A 23,113-nucleotide genomic window follows, 5' to 3' on the forward strand; every position below is an offset into this window, starting at 1 on the left:
ATGTCTGATTAGCTGTGAGCGGGCCACACTATGGCATGTCAAGTAAGAAGGTGATTTAACATTATCCCTTCCCACCAACTAAGACCTCCTATTTACATGGATGAGACGTGTCGACAACTTGGATTTTCTGTGTAGGGTAACCAACTGCAATCTGATGAGACAATGCAGTGTCCAAAGGCTGGTCGTAGCAATGCAAAGTTTTATATAGAGGAAACCAGTGTGGGAAGAGCACCTGTAAAAGTTTTTACTTACATTCTGGAACCAAACTGGACATAGGAGAGATTGTTCCGTGCCTTGACAATTATAATCACAAAGCTGGAATTTCCTGAATCATATCTGGAAGAAGAACAACAGAGAGAAGCGATTAGGTTTGCAGTGCTTTGATACCACATTATATTGGTACCCTAGTATTTGTAATAGGGATGCACCAAATCCACTATTTTGGATCCTTCGCAAAAGATTCCGCTGAATACCGAACCGAATCCTAATTTGCATATGCAAATTAGGGGTGTGAAGGGGGAAAACATTTTTTACTTCCTTGTTTTGTGACAAAAAGTCACCTGATTTCCCTCCCACCCCTAATTTGCATATGAAAATTAGGAGTCTGATTCGGTTTGGCTGGTCAGAAGGATTCGTCTGAATCCGAATCCTGCTGATAAAGGCCAAATCGCGAACCGAATCCTTTATTGGGTGCATCCCTAATTTGTAAATTACCTTACCTAAGGATTAACTGAGCTTGAGCTGCTCCCAGAATAGAATAATCATCATTAAACACTGGATCCTCACAAGGACTGTTGGATAAAATGAAAAATGTTTATTAGTTATAAAAAGAAAACGGAACAATCAGTCAAATATTCCAGCTCCCGAGGCCCCAATAATCAGCTATAAAATCGTTATTTTGGCAGCTTATCCAATGGATAACTTGCTTCCCATTCACTTGACTGGAAAGGGCCACAGGCCACTGGGCGTGGGGAAAAGCAAGTTAGCGAGTTCTGCATCAAATAGTGAAATGCATTTCAGAATTTAAGGATGGTTTCTAGAAGCTCCTTAAAAGGAGTGATACACAGGGCAGATTTCATGGTATTCAAGTTTCCCTCCTGCAGGTACTTACGGTTTTACGGATGGTTCATATACACCACTGTCGCCAGCCACTGACTCGTCTGATACGGCTGCAGATACACACGTAGCTTTTTCCTCCTGGACACGGTCAGGGTTCTTCCTTGGGAACTCAACATCTAAAAGGAAACGGATATTCAATCTCACTCACATCTTCTTATGACCCTTCCCCAGGCAGTTGTTATCTGAGCAAACTACTTCCCACTGGAGCCTTATCTCTAGTAATTAATACGTAATAAAACCTACAGAATTGCTGATATGTGCTGGGCTTATCAATGGTTCTGCAAGGAAAGGCAACAATGAAAAGAAGTGAGAATTTAAATAAAAGGACACATTTTGCCCTATGTATAAAGTGTGTTGAAGCCCCATGGTATGTTCTGAAAATCTGAATAGACAAGGGAGTCAAGTAGTCATGGAGTTAAACCGATTAGCCCAAAATAAAACTCCATATAAAAAAAGAAAGCTCTATATCTATTTGCCGTTCGCCCGCGCTGCCTTCTTGGTAAAGGTGCCACTTGCTATTCATTTTTCAATTTTATTGGGTTTTGGTAGAGAGCAACTTCACGGACATTCTTTGTGCCAATAAAAAGGAACGCTATTTTATTTGAAACATGAAAGCTTCTAAAACGTCCTTAGGGGTTACATCTAGGGAGTCTGAAAGAAAAGCTTTCTTGTCCCATTGAATATATTCCACCATGTGCTGAACCTCTCAACTTTGTATCTGAAGCCCACGTTCACATGCGCGTCTCCTACAGTGTGGCAAATGCCTTTGTTTAAAGACGTATTCTCAAGTTCTACGTGGGCCTTTCATCTACGAGTCATAAAGAGTGTTGGCATGCACTGTGAGCCCCTTCCGAGCTGATCTTGTTAAGATTCTTCAAGTATTAAAGCCTCACGTTGCTGATTTGATTGCTGAATGTCTTTTCTTAAGGTATTACAGAAGAATGCTGATTTCCCCCCTCTCTCATGATAAAGAGGCCTTTCATTTTTCCCTTTTGTACTGGGAGTTAAGGTGGTGACATGATTTATTGATTACCCCTAGGAATAACTGCAGCTATCATGAAACTCTGACAAAAGCAGATGCTGACTCTGGAAGGACTTCACACTTACTGCCCCTGGAATCCTACCAGCGGGACGCAGTTCTGGTCGACAAATTGAAAGAGAACACACAAGAATTTCTGATTTACTATGGAAGGACGCTGCACTCTGGTACGTTTTGGTACGTGCTAATATCATGTAGGACAAGTAAAGCCTACATTTTCCTACATGTACCAAGTTGGGCAGATCTTCCCCAACCAAGCCACATTATTTGTACTTCATATAGCACCTCCATCACATTTTCCTAAAACAAATAGCAGCTGTCATCCGACGGCCATTTTCCCAATGACACATCATCAGTAACATTAGGACGTTCATGCAATGCAGAATGCAAGTTTACATAGGCACAACATACTTTGATAAAAAGTTCTGCTGGGTTTGAGCACTGTAATGGTTAAGCTGAGCTGAGGAGAGGTGGATAGGAGAAAAAAATAGGATCAGACATCTAGAGTTTCTGTGGGAACCAGTAATGCTGTCTCTTCATTGGCTGTTAGACTGGAGGAGGTGTTAAGTAATCTGAGCTGAGAAGAACGGAGAATGCTTAGAGCCAACAAGGGGGGGGGCAGAGTGGGTTAGAGGAGGAGAAGGAATACTAAGTGATTAAGGGGATGCTGCGGCCTATTAACCCTTTAACAACCAGTTAAAGTTGCAGTGCAGTGGCAGTTATCTAAAGATTTCAAAGAGGCTGTTCACGGATTAAATTTTTGTTTGTGGGGGGGTTACATGTCCTTTAAAATAATGTTGTAGACTGATGGGAATGCAAATAGAATTGTTACATTATGTCTCGTTAGCTGTTACAGATGCAATTTAGAGGATGTGACATCAACCCTATAACTTAAGTCACTTTAGGGCTAAAAAAACCTCTCAAATTCGACCTTTGATAAATAACCACCTACATGTGTTTTAGCAGAGGCAGTTCTCAGTATTGTCTTGTATTGTATTGTAGCTCTGGAGCTACTAGTAGCAGCTACTTGTTGTGGCTACTAAATAGACAAAACTGCAACTAGCCCCTGCTAAAACACATGTAGGGAGAAATGTAATAAAATTCGCATAGAGAAGAAATTTGTGAATGCCTCAATGTAATATTCTTCAGTAGGCTTTTATTGCATTGCAAATTTTAATTGTGCATTGCAAACCTTTAACACCTGCTTGAAGGTGGCGTAAACTTTTGGAGCAAATGTAACAACTTGTTCCCTCTCAGCTGCAGCCATCTATTGCTACCTTCTTGGCTACTCCTCTGCTGGTGAGTAAACAATCTGACTGCCCAGCACCAAATTCCAACTTTGATTAAATGGAATGCAATTCTTAAAGCTTAGCTGATGCAGTACTAGTGTGTGTGTCTGTATGTGTATATATATATATATATATATATATATATATATATATATATATATATATATATATATATATATATATATATATATATATATATATATATATATATATATATATATATATAAATAAATAAATACTATTGTTCACCTACTTTATTGGTACATTCCCATAAAACCCTTCCCTAAGGTCCCGGTAACATTATCTTCAGTCCCTGCCCCAGTGAGCTTACAATGTAAAGTCCCTATCACATTCCCACCAGTCCCTGCCACAATGAGCTTACAATCTAAGTTTCCTATCACATTCCCATTTTTCCTGCCCCAGTGAGTTTACAATCTAAGGTCCCCATCACATTATTTTGCCTTGTGGGCTTTCGTGAGTAAATTGGGGGGCCCTTCAGATCAGGTTCTCTGTTGGGCCCCAGGCCGACAATGCCTACTGAGCATATTCCCTGCTTACACACTACCACTGCTCCAGCAGATACACAAGTTAATGCCACTCTACTGGTATCGCCAACAATGTAAAAATAAAACTTTGGACATTACAGTGCATGTTCTATACAGTTTGCTTAGCTTCAGCTGAATAATGAAACACAACAATAACACTTAGGGGCAGATTTACATAGGGTCGAATATCAAGGGTTAATTAACCCTCGATATTCGACTGCCGAATGTAAATCCTTCGACCTCGAATATCGAAGTCGGAGGATTTAGCGCTATTCCTACGATTGAATGATTGAAGGAATAATCGTTCGATCGAACGATTAAATCCTTCGAATCGAACGATTCAAAGGATTTTAATCCATCGATCAAAGGATTTTCCTTCGATCAGAAAATTGTTAGGAAGCCTATGGGGACCTTTCCCATAGGCTAACATTGGCCTCGGTAGGTTTTAGCTGGCGAACTAGGGGGTCTAAGCATTTTTTAAAGAGACAGTACTTCGACTATCGAATGGTCGAATATTCGAACGATTTTTAGTACGAATTGTTAGATTCAAAATCGAAGGTCGAAAGTAGCCTATACGATGGTCGAAGTAGCCATATTCGACAATTCGAAATTCGAAGTTTTTTTATCTTCTATTCCTTCACTCGAGCCACGTAAATGGGCCCCTTAATATGTGCATGCAAATAACCTTGAAATTTATATTATACTTTAAACTAAGCATTATGTTTAAACTAAGCATTATTATTAAATGTGTTAAAAATATATATTTTTCCTGTAGATAAAATGTAATTTAAAAAAGTACTGCACTGATTAAATGTTAAATATGAATTGATACTCAGAATATCTGCAACATCCTGATTGGTCAGTAGATGGCAGAGCAGCACAGCAAATGTTCCCCATTTCTCCTGTTTCCCTTTCACGCTCTTTTTAAAACACAAATTACCCCAAATAAGCTGAAGTATTAAATTCACACTGTTTTCATGCAGTGGGGGGTCTATTCAATGAGAAATCAAGCTGTATTTTTTTTGTCACTCAGCAATACGAATTTTCAAAACGGCTGCTTAGCAGGCGAGCACTGTAACAGGCAACAGTCACTTAGCCTGCCTTTGTTTGACTTTGCATAACAACACGTCTCCTCTGCTATTTCTACACTAATAAGATCATTAGATTGGCAAAGCTCAGAGCTGCTGCACCTATACGAGGTGATGGTATCTAAAGAATCTGTGTCTCACAAAAACAAAGTTTTTTGCTTTCATACTGATGTTGCGTAACCTAAATTGCACGATTCTTGCTGCTCATACAAAGGGGTTACCGTACAGCAGAGGCTAGGAGAGGCAGTGACCATATCAAGTGCATTTTTGAATGACATATATTTGAAATCTTTGAATTGGAGGTTTATCTACCAAAAACCATCAACCCACCATGCAATGTTGCACATAATCTATTTCATAGATTTAGAATTATTACCTGTCTATACTTCTCTCTCTGTCCAAGCTGGACTATAAGGGCAACCCATTGCTGTAGTCAATAACCTCAGCAACCAGAATGCAGACCAACTGTGATTTTAGATTACTGTTTGGTTTTACCATTGTTCTATTCAAGGCTTCCTTCAGATCACGCACAGAAGGGCGCATGCTGTAAGTGGGTTTTTACGTATAAAAAAAAATAAACGCTGAGAAGGGGGCGACTATTGGCGCTTGTACTGACTATCCTGTACATGTGCCAACTGTCAGGGAAGGGGCCAAGAGGAGGCCCAATGCCAAGGGCAGCACTGACCTAAATAAAGCCCTGCTTCAAATCATCTTCCAGCCTGCTGAATTCAAACTACGCTTTGGTTTCCCAATTATGTAGACGTTCAAAAACTACAAAGTGCAAGCTGACTTGTAATCTTAATGCCTGTATGTAGAGGACAATACAGAATTTGCAGGACCAAGTGGGCCTGTGTAAATTTGAAGATGGGCCTCGCTTTGGACATGCCTGGTATAGTATGTCTTAATTAATTGTTACACCCGCAGTGAGGTTGGAGTTAATCCTCATTAGGCAAAGTGTCTATTTCCCTTCACCTGTGGGATTAACTTGCCCTTTAACCAAACCTTTCTAAAAAGATTTGCTCAACATTGTGTAAAAAACCTTTAATAAATAGTTTAAAAGAGAAAATTGCACTCACATAAATATGCTTGAAGTTAGCGTGTAAAAGTCAGTCCATGGGTGTTTCCAGCTCCAATGTTTTCGCTCTGCAAAAGTCGATGGTAGTAGCCGGCGTTGTGTGCGTGCGATGCTGGGCTCCCTTGGATGACGTCACAGCGGACGCGTTTCGTCTCGCAAGACTTTCTCTGTTCTCCTGAAGTCTATTAAGACTTCAGGAGAACAGAGAAATGATGATATATAGTATATATATCTTCCCCTGCTTTATTAAAAGCAGGGGAAGACTTCAGGAGAACAGAGAAAGTCTTGCGAGACGAAATGCGTCGGCTGTGACGTCATCCAAGGGAGCCCAGCTTCGCACGCACACAACGCCGGCTACTACCATCGACTTTTGCGGAGCGAAAACATGATGTTGAGCACATCTTTTTAGAAATCGATGGATGTTAAAAACGCTTTAAAACAAAGGGGCAACAACTATTTACTACGCAAGCAATACTCCTAAATGTCTGTAAGTACAAAATCTGGAAACAATGACGGTGCCACGTAAAGTTTGGTTAAAGGGCAAGTTAATCCCACAGGTGAAGGGAAATATAGACACTTTGCCTAATGATAATTAACCCTAACCTCACTGCGGGTGTAACAATTAATTAAGACATACTATACGATATATCATCATTTCTCTGTCTATCCAGAGCTTATAGCGTTGGTTTATCTACACACATTTTACTGCTGTTTATCCGAAGGTGAATGGATCATCCGAACTGGCAAAGGGAGTGAACTACAGAAACCTTGGATTTTTTTCTTATTTTTTTGACAGTAAAGGGAAATGTAACAACATGCAAAACTTGCTCATGTTCTAGTAACCCACAGCAACCAATTTCAGCATTATTTATCTTTTGCTTGAAATCACATATTAAGAGCTTAAAATTCCAGATTTATTCCTCCGTTGCAGTTGAGAACTTCATTAACCACTGACCTCATAAGGAACTGCAGAAGGAATGGAACATAAAGGGAACTGATTTACAATAACTGTTCTAGGCCAAGAAATGTGATCTTTGCTTACCTGTCCTTCGTTCTTGCGTTACTGAAGACTGGTGCCTCAAGCCTTCCCCTGTAGTCTTCCTCTCTGCCAAGGCTTGAGAATCTTCAGAAACAGATTCCATCAGTTGCAGATTCTCATGTAAGTTCATATCTGCAAAGGACTCAGGAAGCTCTGAGATCTCAAAACCTGTCCTAAGAGAGTCCTGAGTACATAAGGAGAACACCCCTTCCAAAACTGGGGGAGAGCCTGGTGGGGAAAGTGATGACAGGGAAGAAAGAGAAGAAAGTGATGTCACAGATTTAGGAGGTTTGGCATCTTGCGTGTCCTGCTGGGAAGTTGGGCAGTTGGTGTAGTCTATCCTCTCGTGACAATGGACCACTTCATTTTCATGTATGGTGGTGATGGGCCCAGAGGGAATGTACCCACTTTTCTCCTGTAGGAGAAAGTCCAGTTTGTACTGATAGTCCAAGTCTGCTGCCAGTTCATTTTGATTGTAATACAATTCAGTAGAACTCAGGGAATTGAGTGATCCGCGACTTGATGTATTCAGAGAGCCGCGACTTGAGGCTAAGGAGCCAATACTGCTTCCAGAAGACACTGATAACGTGCTGGCCGAGAGGCTATAATATTGAGAAGAAAAACAAAAATATTAAACCATTGTTTCAATAAACTCCACCGCTTAATGCCATGGATTTTACTGCCCTGCTTGGCTGGTGCCCTGAGTTTGACAGCATCTTCCAACTGAATTGGCTTTAGTATAGTGGAGTACATGCAATAGCATACGTTAATTGTATCTCTCTGTAAAATCTATGAGAAAAATGAGGTGGTCTCTGTTTATAGGTCTGGTCTTCTCGACTACCTACTTTCTACTACTACCTACTGTTTTCAGTGACTTTGCCCCTTTATTGGACATTCTCAAGGAGTTCTAAAGCAGTATATCATGGCATTCAGTCTTATGCAAGACTGAAAATAAATACAGAAGGAAACAATCATATATTCACCTGACCTAATATTAATATGAGGTGAGATTAATATATATTGCCATTGAAGGGGCAATAAAACACCTTTGTTCAACATGAGCAAAATTAGAAGGACTCTTCTTTGTGTTTGATTTGGATATTGTAAGAAATGTTCTCTCTGTATAAACAAGTCACTCCATTCCCCAGTCACAGCTTGTGTCTCAGGCCTACAGGTAAGGGGAGCTTATTAATGTGAAGGGTAATTGAACGGCCTTCTAATCCCGCCACAATTCCTAACCTGTGTCAGTCTCCAACATGGCTTGAATAGGACAGCAGCTTAGTGAATGATGTGTGCTTGAGGGTGGGGCAAATGTAAAAACAGTGCCTCATCCTAGAATTTTGTATGTACACATGTATATAAAAATAAATATACATGTTTATATAAATATATCCTTGGGCAACACCGCAAATCAAGTGCGACCTAACTCAAGGTGCTGCTCTTCTCCAAGCCATGTCAGAGATTGACCCAGGTTAGTAAGAAGTAAGCTGAAGGGAAGCAACTCCATTAGAAAAGATGAGCAACACAAATCTTAAATGGACGCTGTGACACGTTCCTGATAAAATTGGAACGTGTCACTGTCTCTTTAATGCAAGAACTAGCACAAACCCTAGATATGTATTAATTAAAATAATCGATAAATAGTATATGTATCTCCAGACAAACTCAATTGTTGGCCGGCACTTCTGGAAAAAGGCTTTATTGTGACCGACTGCTGGTAGAACGCCTAACGCATTTCAGGATAATCCCGAAACACGTTAGGCGTTCTACCAGCAGTCTGCTACAATAAAGCCTTTTTTTCAGAAGTGCCGGCCAACAATTGAGTTTGTCTGGGGATACAGTGGGGACACTGATCACCTGGTCAAAGACGTCAGGGTGAGCTGGAGCGGTCTCTTACAGTTTATGCTTTACTAATAGTATATGTATCTGCCTCATGCAAAACAAGGGGGTGTATACTGCCCCTTTAATAATTCCCACATGCTGCAGCTGCCCCCTACTGCCTATGGCACATGGTGTATATTGACTGTTGACGCGGTGTTGTAAAAAAAAAAGAGCAGCAGTCTGAATAACCCGGTCTGCCTATCGGTAATTCTTAAATTATCGAAAGGGGGATGTGCCACTTGTGAAGCACATGATAAGGTAACAGGCAGAGCCCCCCTCACCCGTCAAAAACACACTTAGGCATTCACAGGTGGTCCACTACCCTTTTTACTCTGAGCTTTAACATAATAAGGTAATATCCTTCCCTATATGAAGTAACCTGAATTTGAATTGTGAGTATTTAAATGCAGGGAGATAAAGAACGCCAAATCCTACAGGGCACAACGCTAAAGCAACAAACATACATAAAACCTAATTAAGACAAAATGGTTTGTTGCCTTTCGTATATGAACGACTGTTAAACCCATTTTTTTGTTTGTTTTTAAGAACAATCTTAATCTGGTGGTTTTGCTTTAAAATGTAAACACGGCCAAAGAATAGACCATTATAGTAATACAAGTACCAGTGTTCCCTGAGAAAGTTCATTTGCATCCATACATCCGTCATGTCTGAAAGAACAGGCATTTTCCCACCAAAGACAAACAGAATGTATGGTTTATTGATCAGGAAAAGATTACAGTAGGGTGCAGTCTATAATCTATTAACTGCTAAGTTCAATATGAGTACAGAGCTTTAGCAATCCCCCAGTTCTACTTCTTTAATCAGCCTTCTAATAAAGGAGAGAAAGAGATTGATTTCATTCTCTCTACGCATTGCTCTAATTGCACGTGGCCTTTCTACCTGTATAGCCGACAATGCAGGAAAGGCTGGAGTTGTGTGAGGCACAATTGTGTTCTGCAGGATTGTGTTTCCTTGGAACAGAAGTATGTAGGTGTATACAGCATGGCTAACATATACCTATCCATATGTCAAGGAATTTACATCTCAGTATTTTCATGTTAGGGGATCTTAGGAATACAAGGATAACTCATTCTACAGGATTAGTAATACATTTATGGATATATTTTTTTAGGGGACAAATGTCAGTCAGAGATCATGTCAGTAATCAGCTAACAGAATCATACGAGTAGGAACTACATGGAAAAGACTATAAATGCTGTTTCAGGTTTGTGGAGGGAAAACGTTCTTCAGCAAAACACTCTATTTGAACACTCAATTGCAAATCAGTGCAAACAGTCACCTCTGTTTGGACCCCCTTGCAGGCAGCTGCAGAACAGCAAACGATCATTAAGATCTGGCCTGCAGAGCTGTCTGTATGAGGTACAAATAGGGGTTCTAGCCTGAAAAGCAGCACTTGTGGATAGAATAGTATAGCTGGTCAAGATAGAGCCTCTTCCTGCTTCTTCTTCTTCCGGCTCCTTCTTCCTTCAAACTTTCCAAGGCAGACACATGCGCAGTAGAATGAAAAAGCCGAATTTTTTGTTAAGATTCGGCTTTTAACTCTAATGCACATCTGCAAGAAGAAAGAAGAAGCCGGAAGAGAAGCGCTCTGTGGTGCTCACTGGAATAACCCTGGCCTGGTGCAGTTTTCTGCTGATTGGAGCACCATCCCAGGGTTTCAGGTATGTAAATACATTCACTGGGGGTGCCTAACATTTGGCACCCCCAATTGGTAAACGACTTTCCTTCTCCTTTAAGCATAATGAACAGAACGAAGTGAGATTGCCATGCCTCATACTGACAGCAGTAACAAACATGCTCTGGATCTCTAGCAGTTGCATTTGAAACCTCTATTCTTACTAGAAACAAAGTGGAAGGCCTTGGACTGCACTACTGCCCCTTAAAATCCCAAATACTCTTCGTTGAATATCTACTTCTATTAGCATGCATTTGCATGGCTCTACAGAACATAAAGACAATTCTAGAGGAAATCTAAAGCCAAACTTCTGAGTGCCGCTTTATCCCATGGCAAAGGGCAGCAATACATGGCATCCGCAGTCTTTATCACACGCAGTTCTTCACTTGCTCATTCCCATCCAGTTATGGCACCCCCAGGACAACACCATTCGCCTCCCACCACCTTTGGCTGGTACGCACTGCCAATGTGAACCCTATTCACAGACCTACCTTTTCAGTTGAGAATGCAAATAGGTGGCAGATTTTGTCACTTCTTCCAGTTTCTTTACCAGCTCTTTCTTCTTCTCCTGGATTTTTAACCTGAGCCAGATAAACATTGTTAAGGACTTAGTCAGCTAAAGGAGATCTTTCATATTCCAGCAGACATTTCAGCCCCCGTGTGACATTAGCCTTACTGAACTACAGATCCCAGCATCCCAAAGACATCTAAGGATTGTTATGGATTTCCTTATGTAAGACATCTATTATCCCGAATGCTTGGGATCTGGGGATTACTGAATAAGGGGATCTTTCAGTACTTTGGAGCACCCTGCCTTAAAAGGCAAGCCATTTCAAATTAAAAATTGGTCTAATAAAAGAAAAAAATATTTTAAGCAACTGCCCAAATCTATTAAAAATGTTCAGTGCTTTTAAAGTTATTTGTAAAAACAATTGCTATTGAAAGCAGCATTTGCTTAACTCTTGTTTGTTACTTTTTAAACAATGTTGCAAAAGTCTTCCCAAAAGTTCCTCAGCAAAGACAGGTCTATTAATCAGCTGCCTTGTCTTACATTGTATCAACAGTCTAAACCAGGGATCCCCAACCTTTTGAACCCGTGAGCAACATTCAGAAGTAAAAAGATTTGGGGAGCAACAGTAGCATGAAAAATGTTCTTGGGTGCCAAAGAAGGGCTGTGATTGGCTATTTAGAAGCCCCTATGTGGATTGTCAACCTACATTGAGGTTCTGTTTGGCAGTACAACTGGTTTTTATGTAGCCAAAACTTGCCTCAAAGCCTGGAATTCAAAAATAAGCACCTGCTTTGAGGCCACTGGGAGCAACATCAAAGGGGTTGGAGAGCAACATGTTGCTCACGAGCTACTGGTTGGGGATCACTGGTCTAAACCATCAGGACAGAGAATAGAAAGGGACAACACTTTCAATAGCATTATATATGCAAATAACCTAAAAACCATAACAAATTTGTAATGAATGGATAGTAAAGTTACTTAGAATTGTGTTTTCTTTTATTAGGCAAATAATTATTTTATTGGTTGACATTCCCTTTAATCTATTTGAATTCCAATTAATCTGCCTTGATCTATGCTAGCCTATTTAACATCCAATACAAGGCACTGTGTAAACTGCAAAGAAAAAGCAAATCAGAACAAAATGAAGAATTGTTGATTTAAATAAGAGCTCTCTGGATAACAAGCTCCCAGATAATAGACGCCCCACCTGAACGGTATTGCTACACAGCGCAACCAAAAACCAAACCCCTTCCTCTGAGTTTCAGAATGAACTCCCCACCTCCCTCGCTGTATTGAAATTAGTGCCTCACCTATCAATGACCCAAGATCACTAATACATATGTAAAATTTAAATTGTAATGTGCTATTATTCAGACACCGGCAGCTCATAAATAATGTATGTATTTCCACAAGCAATCAGTGTTACCATAATGACCAACATCAAAAAAATACAGCGTGCAGATCTCTGAAAAAAGAGAATTAATAAACAGAGAATCTATTGCAGGTCGTGACAAGAGCATCATTAGAGCACTATAAAAATAATAGCTGTAAAAGTAATTTACAGACTTGGCAGCTTTGTTCTTAAGGCTATATTTAAAGTACAATTACAGAGAATTTAAAATATTTCTCAATAAAAAGCCCAACCGGAGAAATATTTACTCGTGGTTATTTTTCATTCTAGATCACATGGAAGAATATGATTTTCAAACATATTGGGGGGGGGGGTGACAAGAGCTCCGCAGGCATAAAATGCACAAATGAAAATTTTAAATCACAAGGCAATGTATTTTTGCGGTATTCAAGGTGCTATGTCCAAAGATTTACTATGCTTGGTAGCTAACTTTTTGCTTGATTTGTGTGCAGCTTGTACCTACACCACAAAAAGAGAAAAAAGGGAAGCTTTGTAAGATGTGGTACATAGTTCAGCTTCATGTGTTTGGGTGAGAGCAACCATACTGTTTATTCAGCAAAGGCAATACCCACAGAGACTCATAGACAAGCACGTTTAGTGGTTACAAGGGGCTCTTTGTTGGCATTTATACATACATTCTAGTGATGTGCGGGTCGGGTAAAATCCGAACCACACACGACCCGCCCTCCCTCAGCCCATACCTGACTTCTGGGTTCCTTTTATAGACTTGCGGCAGGGCGAGCAGGCGTGCGTCTATAAAAAAAGGAAGCCGGAAGTGCCCCCGCAAATGGGGGTGTGAGATTGGCCCGAACCCGCAGGTATCTGCCCGTCCCGCACATCACTACATCATATGTCCCCTTAAGAGGCCCCCTGCTCCCTTCCTAAACCACACCACCTGTTCTCGCTTATACTGCCCCATCTGCTGCTTTCGGTTATTAAAACAGAGCAAAACAGCCATGGGCACCATGTTGGTCCTCATCATATACAGTCCCTTCCTCTCTAATGGCAAGGAGCATTTACAGTTGGAAATAAGGTAGCATGGGGGAGTGCAGGTGGTGTGGTACAGGAGGGGAGCATAAGAAGGGGATGTATGAATGGCTTTCCTTGCCCTTTAAATACCTGTCATAGGTGCACCCCTTTAAATTTAAAAATGCAATACAACAAAAGTAGATGAAAGCCAAAGGCCACATCCAAAGTACTTACCGCTCAGCAAGTGCTTTGCTAGGAGAGCTTTTCACTGAGAGGAGTTCCTCTTCCAGCCGCCTCCTTTCCGCCTCCAGATGTTCCATCTCATCCTGAGTGCGCCTTCGGGTACTTACAAACTGAAGTTCTTTCAGAAGTTCTTCCTTCTCGTTGATCAGCATTAGCTTCTCTTTTTCTACATCCAGAGCCCCGGGCCAGGCCTCGCTGTTCAGCTTTGCAAGTTCTATCTTCAGATTGGCCATGCTGGAAAGACAGGGATGTCAAACCTGTTGCCAGGAGGCTGACAAAAACTTACATGCTCCATGTACATGTTATATCTTGGAAAGTGGACTCCTTTTGGGGCTCTTACATCTTTGTTTTGTTTTTTTACCTGTGGAATGGATTTTTTTGTGTGTTCCACAGCATGGGCCCTGAGCCTCCATAGAGGAGACCTGCATTTCCAAGCCTTGGAGCACACAAAAAAAATCCACAGCCTGTGACACTTTACTTAACATGTTATTTCAGTACCAATAAAGTACCTTGGTTTCATGGCAGCTCTCCTTTAATAATTGTGTGTGTGTGTGAAGGTGTTTATCATGCAGTTTATAGGCTGTATAATTAAAATCACTTGTTGCTGACCATAAATGTCAATCCATTTGCAGATGGCTAGAGAAGGTGGCGCTGAGTGTTAAATCAAATCAATAGAAGCTATATTTGGAATTGTTGAGCAGAGCCACCTGAAAGCACAAAATCCCCATTAGCTGCCGTGAGTGCGATTGTTTAAGTATCAGGTTTACAGGCAGAAACAATGAAGTGATGCTCTTACAACGACAGCACCCCCCCCACACACACTCTCCAAACACTGGAGCTCTTCTATCCCAGCTTTAGAAAACAAATCATAAAATGGATACTTAAGAGAGACAAAGCAGAAATGCTCCAATTAAAAGAAATGTTTGTTTGTATGGATAACCCCCACAAACTAAAATCGGCAATGTAGCACAGAAATAAATACTAGCAGCACGACACTGGAGCGACGGGTCTAATGGCTGCGATTATGAACCCGCTTCAGCTTTTACCACCGTACTCCTTGCAGATGCCTAGTATAATAATTATTATTTAAAACATCTGCTCCGTGGCACACATCCTGCTGATTTTCACTGTGGCAAATATCACTGCATGTCTGAACTATTGCCATTATTCAGTCTCATTGGCATGTCAGACTAACAGGTTTCATTTCAACTCTTTCATTTTTTTAATGATTTTCACAGCCCTCTACTAAGAGAACACATACAATACATCCTTCTGGTGGGCAGGGTGTATAGAACACACAAAAACCAATGTTTTTTGAAAATTGCACCTTGCACCCAACTCACTGCACAAAATGGCGCTCCTAATCCCTAGAAGAAGAGACACTGCCCACCCTGCAGCCCTCTAGCTGTTATTGAACTACAACTCACATCACTACAATTATACTATAAATATAGAATAATTCTGAATTCATTCTTTCTGCATTCTACTGGGTTTTTTTCTCAGCTTTTCATTAATGAACACCAAAACACCAAAATATGCAGATTGTGCCTCTCCAGACTATTGCACAACAGCTCCCACCATCACAGATGAGGTCTGGACCCAGGTATCTATAATTCAATCTGCATGTGGTATACTCATCCCCACATTACTGCAGAGCTTGCGAATATAAAATAATTTTTACTCTCCCTTAGTGGTCCCCAGGTTGTCCCTCATATCATCATCACCATCTCTGCGGATTGGAGTAATTACCAAGGTCTCCATCAGACACCCCTTTTGATTATTGTATATTTGGCCCACAGCAAGGACAGCCCCCGACACCTGTCCCTAATAATAACTGGTTCATCAACAACTGGGAGGCCACAGGGTGCAGACTAAGAAGTTCCACTGGTTAAGAACAGATGTGAATGATCTATAATCTCTGTAATTTATGTATGAAGCTAATGTGCATTGGCATGGGGCAGTCTCCTTCTGTCATCCAGAGTGGGCCACAAACTTGATATCCCTGATGTAAAGTACTTATACCTTTTACTAATGCATATTCTTCCACAATGCAAGGGGCAGGAGAAACAAATGTTGGTGGATGGTGGATTTTTATATGCTGATAAAAGAAATGCAGTAACTTTGTCCTGCCTGAGTCATTGCGTACACATGGACATGCCAACCAGTTCTGCTTTTTATAAGGCGGCACCTCCAGAAAAAGGCTATAATATGCTATTCTAGAATAGATTTTATTTCCCCAATGTTTTCCCATAATCACACTTCTCTAAGGTTATATTGCAAGCGGCCGCTAGATGTCAGTAACAGTTCACATGTTTGATAGAAAAGCTACTAGAGTAACAGGGAGCACATTACCTTCTTTTAGCTTCTTCATATTGCAGGCTTAATCTGACCTTTTCTGCCAGGTTTGACCTACTCCTCGCTCCAATCTAAAATTAAAGAAAAAAAAAAGAAGCAGCTAATTTCATGCAGAAAATATCACATAAGGCATACCTTCAGCATCACATGCAGCGTACCAGGCAAGTCAGATTTTAAACAAGAATAGCCAAGAATCATTGGTATGAAAATGAAGGTTGTATGTTAGCACTTACTTATAAGTAGGATTATATGAATGTATTAATAGAATTTCAAACAATGAATAAATAAAAAAAAGGGGGGGCACTTATATATTTCTGTTACCCCCTTCATAGCTCTGCTATTGTTACCTATAGACAATTTGTACATAATGGACGCAAACCGTAATTGATTTATTTGTATGCCTCCAATTCCCTTTAGGCACAAAATCCTCTGAGTGAAGGAGGTTTTTTGTTTTGCATATTGGATCTCCATATACAGGTATGGGACCCATTATACAGAATGTGTGGGATCTCCAAATAAGGGATTTTCATACCTTCAGCTTAACAAGAAAATCATGTAAACATTAAACAAACCCAATAAGTAATAATTAATTATATCTTAGTTGGGATCAAGTACAAGGTACGGTTTTATTATTACAGATAAAAAGGCAATCATTTTAAAACATTCGTATTATTTGGATAAAATTGAGTCTATAGGACACAGCCTTTCAGTTATTTGGAGTTATTTGGAGTTTAATGGGTTTCCGGATAACGGATGCCTGTACATAGGAAAACTTTCCCCTTAAAGTTGCATGTCTTTTACAAGGCCTATATTGCTCTTATATGAACAATGCTATAATAAAGAACAAACATTAATGCATCTGAAAGCACAGCAGTATGGTCACAGTCCCAATATCTTTGAAGCTGTGCCAATACAGTAGATACATATTTGGCTAGGTAGATTGGACAGAATGGGTGCTAGAAGGGTTTTAACTCTAGGAGTGCAAAGGTTAACATTTCCAGATGGAGAATGGGCCCTATGTGCTCTGGATACCCTCTTGCACCCAAATGCCATTAAAGCCACTTCAGTATATTAACCCAGAATAGACGCGTGCAAGTTAAGGCAGAACACATCTTCTGCGTGCTGCATTAATAGCCACAATATCTTTTTTGCACTGAATAATCTATTTTAATAGCTGCTCCTCTTATTGCATTTTTTGCTGATAGAGGTGGTGGTTAATTAGTTTTTAGTCAATTAAATATTATGTGCAGACAGTGCAGAAATAAATATGGATCCTGCAGTTATGATGAAAAGAACTCCTGGTGCCCTCATTGTTCATTTAGTTTACGCCTGGGTATAATATAACTACATTACATAGTAACTTTGTAAAATGAAAGACGATTTAGCTTTAATGTTTTTTGGGCTTTTTTTTTTTTTTTTTTCAACTAATCTTACTAGTTTGCTCTTTTTCTCCCAAACAAAGAAATACGTTGCATACTGGCAGTGGAGCATGGCTGATAGTGGCCACTAGCTTAATACAATTATGACACAAAGGAGACGGGATTTCTTGCTGTGTAAAATACACAACCACATTCTGCTTGCAGATTCAGCCTTACCTATAGAAACCATTGTTCCACTTTGTCAAAACCCTCCCTATCCTTCATTTGTCTTGCCATTTCTTACAGGTGCAGAGGATGCATTCAGGCAATGAGTTTTCAACAGTGAGAAGGAGTCAGTTCTGAAGCTGCCCACTTCTGTTTATCACTGAGAAAAGTTCAAGGTCATAATAGGGACAGCTGGGTATGGTGGCCCTGGCAGGGGCCCAAACTATGTGCAACTACATTGTGTGTGCTATGTGTAATAATACAGGGGCTAATGTTACACTGGCAGCAAACTCATAAGATTCATCTACTGTTGTCCACTAGTTTGCTATACCTGCCCTGCCCTGGTCAAGTTTAGTCTTCTTTGTTAAAGGAAAAAATATTCAGTATATCTTGCTTGCCTTATCTTTTATCCGTTTCCATATAAATAAGTATACATAAGTACAAGCGCCTTGCATATTATGTGCACCTCTAGGCACTATATTGCTTGCCTTGGCACCAACAGAACTCTCTTCTTGTCAGTGTTGTTGGATTGTTATCTATGGAGAATTTCACACCTTAGCAAGCATCTTGGCAGTTCCTACTGATCCATGTAAACAGAAATGGGCAGAGACTAAATGATCTGGGCATACAACCCTGACACCTTCATACTTTAATGTTAGAAAATGTTAGATAAATGGGGAATCATTTCCCACAGTCGCCTTTGCGTCTAACAGCAGGTAATGATGAATGCAACTGATTTAGATTCTAATCTTGTACAGGTATAAGATCCATTATGTGGAAACCCGTTATCCAGAACTTCATTTTGTCCAAATACAGCAATCCAAATTTTCAAAACTCATTTGCTTTTTCTCTGCAATAATAAAACAGAAGCTTGTACTTGACCCAAACTAATATATAATTTATCTTTATTGGAAGCAAAACCATCTTATTGGGTTTATTTAATGTTTACATGGTTTTCTAGTAGACTTAAGTACAAAGATCAGTTTTCAAAAAACCTCCAGGTCCTGAGCATTCCGGATAAAGGGTCCCATACTTGTATTGCAGAAAAACACCTGTAGGGTGCCTGGTTAAACATGGGTGCTTTTCAATCTGACTAGCACCTTCTTTTGTTTATGATCTAGTAATTGTGCCATCTCAGGATCTAAACCCTTTAACCCATAAGCCAAGGAGGAGAACGAGGTATTCTTAAAATGGGAATTAAATCATCTGCATGTGATTAATGTGCTTTTGCCACAAAGTGTGAAAAAAAATGTATCAGGTGATTTAAGAAAAAAAATCCATTCCAAGATAAGATTAGCTGCGTGCCTGACCTGCCCATGACTTGCATTCTCACCACATATTTTTGAGACTTGGGAGAAAGAAATAACCAATTTGATTCTGCGGGGCAAAGACAGTCAAGGGGTTTCTAAAGTGAGAGATATGAAAATAATAGGAAAGCGGGAATAAGAGAGCCATGCAATGTATATGATCAGAAGCAAGGAAGAAAGCGTTGTGCGGCGGAAAAGCCAACTAACAAGCATTTTTATACAACGTACAGTATATTGAATGAACTGCAACATAGAATGGTGTGCAGTGCAAGGGGGCACCTTACTTTGTTCACTAAAAAGCAGCTAATGTGCTCCGCGTGTTTCCAGCTTTAACGCCAGAGTGAAGAGGAGGTCACTTCATTTACCCAAAAGAACTTTTTTACTCTAGGGAGATACTCAGCCAGCGATACAGATTTGTCATTAACGGCCGCCGATTAAATGGGACGTTGGCTGGGACACTGAAATAAGTTGTCCCACGTCACATCCACATGCATGCAATGATTTGTTGGGCCGTTGATATTTGCTCCAGCAATGGCACTATATAAATAATATAATTTCCAGACTGCCTCGCCAAAACTGAAAGTGAAATCCTGTGTGTGCCGGTAATACTGTACTTCAATAGCAAGTTCTGCTATTACGCCCTGCAGTAGATACATTTTTATTTATTTATATTTACCATCTAATGGCATGCTCTATTATTTATAGCTATCATGCATTTGCTGCACACAAACCCCTGACTGCAGCAACCCCCTACTGAATGTGCCTGTCCCTGTGTAGGTGTCAATTTTGGATCGTGAAAATCTGTGCTTGCAGCAATAGCCAGAGGAAGCAGTACCTTCCTCCCCTTCAGCTCTGTCCCAGGATTTAACTCCAAATGTCTGACTGTGAGCAAGGGGAATTTGTTTTTTCGGTATATTTATTTATATCTCAAGGCACCCATGGGCCACCCTCTAAAGCGTTCAGCTTAGACACAGACCAATGGGTGCCTTTAGATATAGAAATAGGTCCCTGAATATGTGTAGCCGTTACTGCTTGATAGCATCAGTGGTAAAAACTCCCAGTCTAACAGTAGGCTAAGTTGATAATAGTAATCTCTCTTTACTTTGTGGTTAAAATCTGGGAATTTACCCCCTTGTTCACCATAAGTTCAATAAATAGGGCTTGTGCTGAACAAACTTTTTGCCCATTGTTTTACCTATGAAATTTTAGTTACGTTGAGCTAAACAGGGCAAACAGGGAAATGTAAGATCTTCCATATTTTGTCCTTGCAATGTAGATAATTAATTATCAATTCACTGATAATCCTCCTGCATAATCAACTTTTTGTATGTCCAGAATGATATTGTGTAAATAAATCTCCAGGCTGCACTGCTGTATAACTAGATAGAAGTCTAGAAGGTGACAAACAAGTTTTAGGATAAGACTGAGTTTGCATCTGGAGAAAATAAATAGGTCCATGAGGTAAAACAGGTATGGGGTCGGTTATCCGGAAACCTGTTATCCAGAAAGTTCGGAATTACGGAATGAACATCTCCCAAAGACTCCATTATAATCAAATAATCCAGATTTTTAAAAATGATTTCCTTTTTCTCTTTAATAATAAAAAAAAGTAACTTGTACTTGATCCAAAGATATAATCAATCCTTATTGGAAGCCGAACGAGCCTATTGGGTTTATTTAAATTACAGATAGATTAATTATCCGGAAAACCCCAGGTCCCGAGCATTCTGGATAACAGGTCTCATACCTGTACATCATTTATATAAGGGGAAAAGGGCATTGATCTTTTGAAAATAAAACTGCACCATTAACTTACCATCAGATATTTACTAAACTTAGCACATTTTGTTTTCAAGCACCTCTTCATTTTGTGTGTTACATATAAATACTTTTTTTTAATAAAATTATTTTTAATGTTGCATTGCACAAAGGGCTTCTAAACCTGTGGTATAGGGAATTATACAGAGGAAAATAATTTTACTTTACAAAGATTATAGCAAGCATATCATGAAAGCACAGTAGCTAAACTTACATCACCCGAAATATCTGTTTGAGATCCTGCATCCAGAGTTTGTCTTGACAGAGACAAATGCGAGTTTGTGAGATTGGACCTCAAGTCTGGTTCGGACCTGCCCCTGGTTTCCTCAAGATGGAAACGCTCCTTGAGTTTAACAAGGCTCTGGACAAAAAAAAAAGAAAAGAAAAAAAAAGAAATTATCCAGAATGCAGTTGTTGCAAATATTCTTCAGGAAGAACTCATACTAGAGAGTTACTTTGGGGAGTTTAGGGTAGGGGATATATACCTGCATTAAGTCTTGTTTTTCCTTTTCCCCAGTGCTGATGGCTTTTCTTATGGATTTCAGTTCTGATAAGATGTCCTTTGCCTCGCTTAGCTCATAGCCACTCTGGCCACCTGACATTTTTTGGTCAATGCTACAAAAAAAAATAAATCAAGATTTAGACACAAAAAACATCAATGAATGACTAGGTTGTTTTAAGCTTAAATGTCATATTCAGCTACACAAATAGCATACAATGGCCTATACAGGTTCAGATCTAACCTTTTTAAAGTCTGGATGAGGTGGGGAAGTCAGTAAAACTGCTTGATTGATACTTGACTGCATTGTGCCAAAGGGAAGGTGTGGATTAAAGTAAAAAAAATGGCCAAGCTTCTCTGCCCAACATGAATAAAGCTACAAAACAAACCCAGCACTTGTGCAGAATAGAGGTGTATTGACTGCATAACACTCCAAAGGGACACTGAATAAGAATAATTGAAACACCCCTCTAAAAATGTGTTTGTACCTTTATTTCCCCCAACAAAACAGCAAATCAGCAGAAATATAAGAAATAGGGGATACTGTGAGAGCAAATTACAACCTATTTTGCTTTAGTAAAATCATGAGGTTAGTTTTCACTGTCAATCACAATAGGTTATAAAGAGCCTTTCCAAGAAGTCAGTCATTTGTGATGACCATGCAACACACAGGCTGAGCAACCGTAGTGGTGCATTTGGCCTAAAATGGTGCAATGACACCCTTTTTTCACCTGTATTAAATGGAGTGTTAATGTACCATATGTTGCACTGCATTGAGCCATAATGAAATATCATGACCCTCTACATTTGTATAGCCTTTTATCGTTCATCAGTTAGTGCATCAGGGATATCAAAAGCTAATCCACCAGGAATTTGGACATGGAGATGATACAGCCGTCACCACGCCTTGCCCCTAGCCAATTCCCACTTTGGGCCAAATCCACCAATTCGAGTTATGGAGCCTTCATACAGCAGAGAAAATAAATATTGAACAAAACGTTTCCCTCAGTTAATATATTTCTAATGGGGCTACTGACATGAAATTTACACCAGAATTCACTAACAACCCAAGTAATACACACATATAAAGATATCACAACAAGTCCATAAATGAAGTTATGTGTAATAAACTGGAATGATGCAGGGAATAATTATTGAACACATGAAGAAAAGGAGGAGCAAAAATGCATAGAAAGCCAAGAAACCTGCTGAAATCTGTTAGCATTTTGAAAGCAATGCTGCCCCCCTATCAGTGCAAATTAATATCAGCTGTTTAGTCTTAATTGATGGCCTATAAAAAAAGGTTTCTCATTACTAAGGGCTCTTACAGACAAGCGTTGAAGCTGCGCTCCCCTCAGTTCCGTTTTTATGCGTTCAGCCGCAAGGGAGCGCTGGAGTAGACGCATTCAGTTTTTTTTCAATGGGGCTGTACTCACACAGGCGCATGTAGGCACCAAACGCAGGGTGAGACGCAACATACTGCATTTTTCCTGCGTTCGGTGCCTACATGCGCCGGTGAGTACACCCCCATTTGAAAAAACTGAACGCATCTACTCCTGCACTCCCCTGTGGCTGAACGCATAAAAACAGAGTGCAGCTTCAAACGCTCGTCTGTAAGAGCCCTAAGGTATCACAAAAGAATTATC

At 40.0% G+C, this 23,113-nt stretch overlaps 1 protein-coding gene across 1 annotated transcript in view; it reads right to left on the minus strand.

The window, feature by feature from the left end:
* wwc2.L (WW and C2 domain containing 2 L homeolog) overlaps positions 1-23,113 on the minus strand; it is a 102,429-nt gene that overhangs the window by 23,373 nt on the left and 55,943 nt on the right. The window contains exons 6-14 of the mRNA XM_041589108.1: positions 21,454-21,583; positions 21,183-21,329; positions 16,258-16,331; positions 13,897-14,139; positions 11,263-11,352; positions 7,198-7,796; positions 1,112-1,235; positions 720-791; positions 253-336 (exon numbers count right to left, since the gene is read on the minus strand). Coding sequence (XP_041445042.1) covers positions 253-336; positions 720-791; positions 1,112-1,235; positions 7,198-7,796; positions 11,263-11,352; positions 13,897-14,139; positions 16,258-16,331; positions 21,183-21,329; positions 21,454-21,583 — 1,563 coding nt within the window. The remainder of the gene's footprint in view (positions 1-252; positions 337-719; positions 792-1,111; positions 1,236-7,197; positions 7,797-11,262; positions 11,353-13,896; positions 14,140-16,257; positions 16,332-21,182; positions 21,330-21,453; positions 21,584-23,113) is intronic.

This window comes from Xenopus laevis, chromosome 1L, assembly GCF_017654675.1.
Source record: "Xenopus laevis strain J_2021 chromosome 1L, Xenopus_laevis_v10.1, whole genome shotgun sequence".
NCBI classification, from domain to species: Eukaryota; Metazoa; Chordata; class Amphibia; order Anura; family Pipidae; genus Xenopus; species Xenopus laevis.